General features: G+C 42.8%; 1 protein-coding gene across 2 annotated transcripts in view; it reads left to right on the top strand.

Annotated features, from left to right (window-relative positions):
• Positions 1-599: 599 nt before the first annotated feature.
• Positions 600-6,000, top strand: part of MACO1 (macoilin 1) — a 63,945-nt gene continuing 58,544 nt past the window's right edge. For both annotated transcript variants that reach the window (XM_032227237.1, XM_032227236.1), the window contains exon 1: positions 600-855. In XM_032227237.1, coding sequence (XP_032083128.1) covers positions 776-855 — 80 coding nt within the window. In that variant the 5' untranslated portion in view covers positions 600-775. The remainder of the gene's footprint in view (positions 856-6,000) is intronic.

The following is a 6,000-nucleotide window of genomic DNA, read 5'->3' as shown; positions in this document are numbered from 1 at the left end:
CAATGTAACATCACTTTTGTAAGTGGGCGGGTCCGTCCGCGAGCCTGTTTTAGAAAGTAGCGGGAGCATTATTCTTTGCCTCTTCTTGTCTTGGGGCCACGGATGACGGGCGGAGTTTATTGGTCAGCATTTACGTCAGTTAATCGTAGAGGGCGGTATCCTAATCCGAAACCAAAGGTTGAGATCAAAGAGAAGAAGAACAAACCACCGCCTTTCTTTCTCTCCCATTGGGAAATATCGAGACTGCCCCGCCCCTCTACTCTAACTCCGCCCCAGGATTGGACACGCTCCTCTTCAATCCTTTCTGTCACAGACTTTCAGGCCGGTCCTTGTTATCTTAGGGAAGGGGCGGTCGGTGGCTGCTGCTCTCCTTCATTGGCCGGCTCGCCCGTCTCTCTTCTCCCTTGGCCGGCGCTGATTGATTCTTCCCCGCATCGCCCTCCTGCTTGGCCCTCAGCGGATTGGCCCGGGCTTGAAAGGAGGCGGGGCGAGGCGCGGAGCCTGCGCGCGGGGCCGCGGCGGCGGGGAGGGACTGGTCTGAAATTATTTTTTATTTCTTTGTTTCCGAGAGGGGGAGAAGAAAAAAAGAGGGGAGGGAGGAAGGGGCGGGGAGACGGAGAGCCCGAGCACCAAGCGGGAGCGGGAGTCTTTTCGGGGCCTCCGCGCGGACCGGCGCGCTCGAATGTTGTCGCCGTGACCCGGGCGGGGCAGGAGGAGCAGCCGCCGCCGTCGCCGCCAGCAGGCCAGGTTGGGACTCCCCGAACCGGGCGGGAGGATGAAGCGCCGGAGCGCCGACTGCAGCAAACTCCGGCGGCCGCTGAAGCGGAACCGCATCACGGAGGGCATCTATGGCAGGTAAGGCCGCACCTGCCGCGCCCGCCCGCCCCGCCCCGGCCTGTCAGTGGCGCCCGGGAGCCGCCCCGTCCCGGCCGACGCGGTCCCCTCAGGCTCTTCTGGGCTCCCCTCACACACTTCCCCAAAAGCCTCGGCGGCTCCCTGGATCCACGGCGCGCCTCTCCGACCCGCCGGGCTTCCCTTCCGAGCCGGCGCCTCCTTCAGGAGCGCTGAGGCACCTTTCCCATCGTCCCCAGCCGGCCCGGCTTCGGCGGCCTCAATTCCCCCGACTGAGCCTCTTCATAATTAGGGGAGAGGGAAGCATGGGAGTTGTAGTGCAACCAGCTAGGGGAGGTGGGGAGGTGTGCCTTTCCCCCATTAACTTCCCTTCTCCCCCCCACCCAATGCCAAAGCTCTGGCCGGCTTCTGGGGTCCTTATGGGGTGTGTGAGGGGGTCTCCTTTCAGTTTTCCTTTTCTTTCCAAAGTCCAGTCTGCTGTTCTCAGCAAGGCGTTTAGGGCCGCAGCTGACCTGATCTGCATGATTGCTGGTGTAGTGTGATTGGTTTTGTAGTCCTCTGTCTGTGGGAAGCACCAGGTTTTTGGGGGGTAGGGGTGGAGAGAACCGTTGGTCTGGAGGGGATAAAGTGTTGGTGACCCACCTTGGAGAAAGAAAGTGGGGCTTTTAAGTCAGAAGTCCCCTTTCCGATATAAGTTCCGATTTTAAACCTTTTTGGGGGAGGGGAGGGAGTTTTTTCTTCCTTACAAGCTACTTTAAGCCACAATTCTGAGACTCCTTCATTATGATCTTGGGCTATTTATCATTTCCTCGGAAATTACATTTCCCGGTCCTTCTTTTGAAGAGTTTTTTTTTTTTTTTTAACACATGTTTTTCCTCTATGTTTAGTTTTCTTGTGTTTGTTTCCCTATTCCTTTATTGGGTGCCACAGTCCCTTATCCAAAGACCCCCCCTTTTTTTTTTTTGCTTTATAGTTTAAAATAATGAGCCTTTCCTTTTTGTAACTACTGTAACCTTTCTGGAGAGCTTCTTAAGAGTCGTCCGTGAACAGTGTGGTCTGTGGACAGAATTTCCTCTCCTGGAACCCCATTTCTGCCTCCCGTATATGCACCCTTGACCATTCTCTGCCCTTTTGAGCTTGGACGCTTGCACCCAATGGAAGTCATTTCTCCTGGAGTCTAACTGCTCTCATAGGTAGTTTTTTGTATTCTTCGGTGTTTCAGAACCTCAGCAATTTTTTAAGGTGTGTGGACTTCCAATTCCCCAAATTTCCTAGTCAACGTAACTGGCTGGGGAACTCGGAGTTGAAATGAACCCAGCTTAAAGTTGGCCTGGTTGAGAAACACGGCTTTAACGGTAGAAGAAGAGCAGCTTGTGATCTTCTGCAAGACTCTGTGTGGAGTCATTCCTTTCCTGTGGTTGGCCCTCGGTGTAGTAACACCACACCTACACCAGGAATCTTGCCCCGAGAGCCTGTCTTTCTTCTAGAACAGACTTCCCTAATAGTGGTTGTCCCATGTGGTTACAATCCATCATTACTTAAGCCACATCAAATTATTCTGATGCTCTCAAATCTATGTTGTAAGCTTTTTATGTTGCATGTTGGCCAGAGTTGTTGGATATGAGATGAGTAGCAAATAGATTTTATAAATAAACGCTACCAGTCCAACAATTAGAAGCCATCCATAGTTTCCCTCTCATAGAAAAAAAATCTTTTAGAATCCCCCATGTTACTTTTAGATTCTTCTCAACTCTTCCGTTTGGCAAAGTTTTCAGGGATTGTTTTGCTTTCCTACTCATTTATTCGTAACATCATCCAATGAAACAGCTACCTCTTGAAAGGACAAACAAGAAAGAGAGATAACTTTGGTCAACACTCTTGGCTCCCATTGCCTAATTATAGCTTCTCTAGTTCTGAAATTCAGAGGACACCTGTTTTCTTGCTTCTGCTCCACGTTGACAGAGTTTTCTGCAGGAAACTACAGATTGTGTAATTTTTAATGCTATCTTTGTACTTGTGTCCTACAGTGATAACTCTTTCCTGTAGATGATGTTTAGGGACCTCTTCTCGTAGCCCTTATCTACATTAACGAGCCTGGTCTCAGCTTTTCATCCATCCCCATTGTACTTTGCTAAGCTACTCCAGTGTGCGTGTCCGTCCCCCCCATGCCGTTAATGTTCCTTATGAGTCTTGGTAATGACTTGACTCATTTATTATGATCTGCTTTTTACTATTTCCTCATAAATTACATTTCCCGGTCCTTCTCTGGAAGAGTTTTACACATCTTATGTTTTTCCATATGCTTAGTTTTCTTCTGTTTACTTCCCTACCCCTTTATTATTTGTCACAGTCCCTTACCCAAAGACCTTTTTTTGGCTTTATAGTTTTAAATAATGGCCTTTTCCTTTTTGTAACTACTGTAACCTTTCTCGAGACTTTTAGTTTCAAACTTCCTTCCCAAGTCGGAGAATCACTGTTGGGTTTTTCAATTTTCCAGGTCTGGGTTTTTTGTTTTTGTTTTTTGCATTATTTTCTTTTTTGGTACTATACTTTGTATTCTTTGGCGAGAAATATATTAAAGAATTGGAATTTTCTGTGACGATTTAGTTTTTGCACATTATATGCAGTAATGTTTTTAACTAATTATCGTTAGCTGAACATAATACTTCATTCACCTCGTTCAATCCTGAATTTCAATAGTTTCTCAGTGAAGGTACTGCACAATTTGCAGAAAATGCTATATTGCTGTCAGTTTATACAAGTACAAAGGACCTAATAGATACAAAGTTTGGCAGACAAATTATACTTGTCATTGGATAAGCCTGAGGAGTTACGTTTTCACAATGACTGGGAAAGGAAAAGAGATCACAATATCAATTAATACCCACTGCTCCATGAGTTTTGTTTTCAGAGGCGTCACAGATTAATAACTGTCATAAAGAATAACTTAGAATGAGACCCATCTGTGAAAATCTATATTTCCCCCAAAGGAAATTTGCCCACTTGAATTGAAGTTCTGTTATGTAATACTGCATAGCTAACTGCTTAAGAACAGCAGTTATTATTTTCCAGACTAATTTATATGTTTTTCACATATTTCTGGTGCGTGCTCTATATATAATAGTGAGTGGTACCCTTTAAATGTTTAAGAAAACAGGTGACAGAAGAGGCTGTAATCAGTACCTGTATTCTCTCAATTATTACTTACACAAAACAAAATTAGTTTAAAAACAATTTGAGGCTTTTTAAAAGATTGCTAGGAGATAAACCAAGGGCTAACCAGATCTTTCACAGAAGCAAACAGAGGTCTGGCCTAGTTATTTTTCGGCTATCAAAATGCACTGGACAGGGCCCGTTTCTTCATTGATGTGACAAAGTTAGCCCAGTCAAGATCAAATAAAATTATCAACTACTTTCTTTGAAAAATGATTCCAAATAGAGCCCAGTTCTAGTTATTAATACCTCCTGGACTAGCTCTCTTCTCCGACTGCTCATTTATGTTTATAATACTAAAATAATCCTTTCCTATAAAGAAATTACTGGTAATACCAATCTGCATGTCTGTAAATCTAATCTATCATGGATATTTTTGTCACGTACTGTTAAAAATGTGTGTACCATTATTTAAGACTCCTATTCTCTTAGATGGGAATGTTTTGGAATGACAGACATAAAGTATAGCTTTTCCTGATCTTGAGAGGCAGAAGACTTGCTTGGGTATATACAGGACTCATGTTCCCTGCAGATGCTAGCAAAGACAGTCAGAATACAAACTTGCTAGATCTTCTTGTGCTTCTTTGCCAGGCCACAGAAGATAGTAATCCTGTGTTGTTGTTTTTCAAACATGGGGCTAAAAATTGCAAGATTTATGTTCTGCTTCCCTATTGAACATTGATTGGTAGATGTTTCAGACATATGATTAATTTATTAGGTTAATGCATGAGTTTAGCTTTGTACCAGATCCCTGTGCTTCTTTAATCATAATATGACAGAATATTACCTTGCACTTTAATACTATGCCAAGAACAGTCTTTTGACTTTATTTTAAATATTTTAGTTTGGGAAGAATTTGTCATAAGGATTGGAAAGACAAGGATACTAGGATAGAAGTGTATATATACTAAAATGCTGTTGTTGGATGGATTGCTTGAAAAACATGGGTCTGTATAGCATTATTAGGAGCCCTGCCTTTTCCTTTTGGTGTATACAGCAATAACATTTGAGTGAACTATCACTTTCTCTACTATTTTATTTCTAGAACATAGGCATTAAGTTCTAGTTGAAGTGCTAAAACAGCATTGGGTAGAAATCATGTTTCAACAGCCTTGTGTAGAATTGCACTACCAGACTTCCAACTATCATATGGAAGTCAACATTTCTGGAAGGTACTAATCACTTCTTATTGGCATGTTAGTTTAAATCTTAGTTCAGCTATAAAGTCAGGAAGTGACTCTAAAGCATTATCTCAGCATTCTATCACAGTGGAAGACTTGTAATAAATAATAAATGTGATAATACTGATCTATTTTAGAAAGCTGTTGTAAGCTTACTGAAAGTGGACGTGATCTTACATAAATGTTGAACACTGGTTGAAAATATTTCTACAATTCCATGTTTTGTCAGAGCTGGCATAATTACAGAATTGTCATGTTGACATCAAAGAAGTTGAAAAACTTGAGAAATTTTGTGCTAAATTAGTCTCTGCAAATATGATGATGGGCTTCAAGTAGCTACTCGGATTGGATGCATTGTGGAGCAACTTGTGAGACAAATAGTTTACATGCTAAGCCAAAAAGAATGAGGCTTCTTTTCATGGCTAATACAATTTACTATTTTTTTTTAGATTAGTAAATGTGTGTATATGGATTAATATTTTCTAGACATTTTTTTAAAAATCAGATTACTATACGTCCCAAAGGTGCTTTGTGTTGTCCACAAAGGGACAACCATGACTTGGATGACTGAGAATCTCCAAAGACAGTTTGTCATACCTATATATTTACAGTCTGAAGTCATAGTAAAATTATGGCAGACACCTCCATGCATTTTTTGGCATTGTTACATAAGAGGTTTGCCATTGCCTTACATGAGAATGTTTTGAAGGTAGAAGAACAAAAGGCACATTCCTTATGTAACATTACCAAATAC

This window comes from Thamnophis elegans, chromosome 12 (assembly GCF_009769535.1).
Source record: "Thamnophis elegans isolate rThaEle1 chromosome 12, rThaEle1.pri, whole genome shotgun sequence".
In the NCBI taxonomy this organism is placed as follows: Eukaryota; Metazoa; Chordata; class Lepidosauria; order Squamata; family Colubridae; genus Thamnophis; species Thamnophis elegans.
Note: the sequence above shows the minus strand (reverse complement) of the source record. Positions and strands in the feature narration are given on the sequence as shown.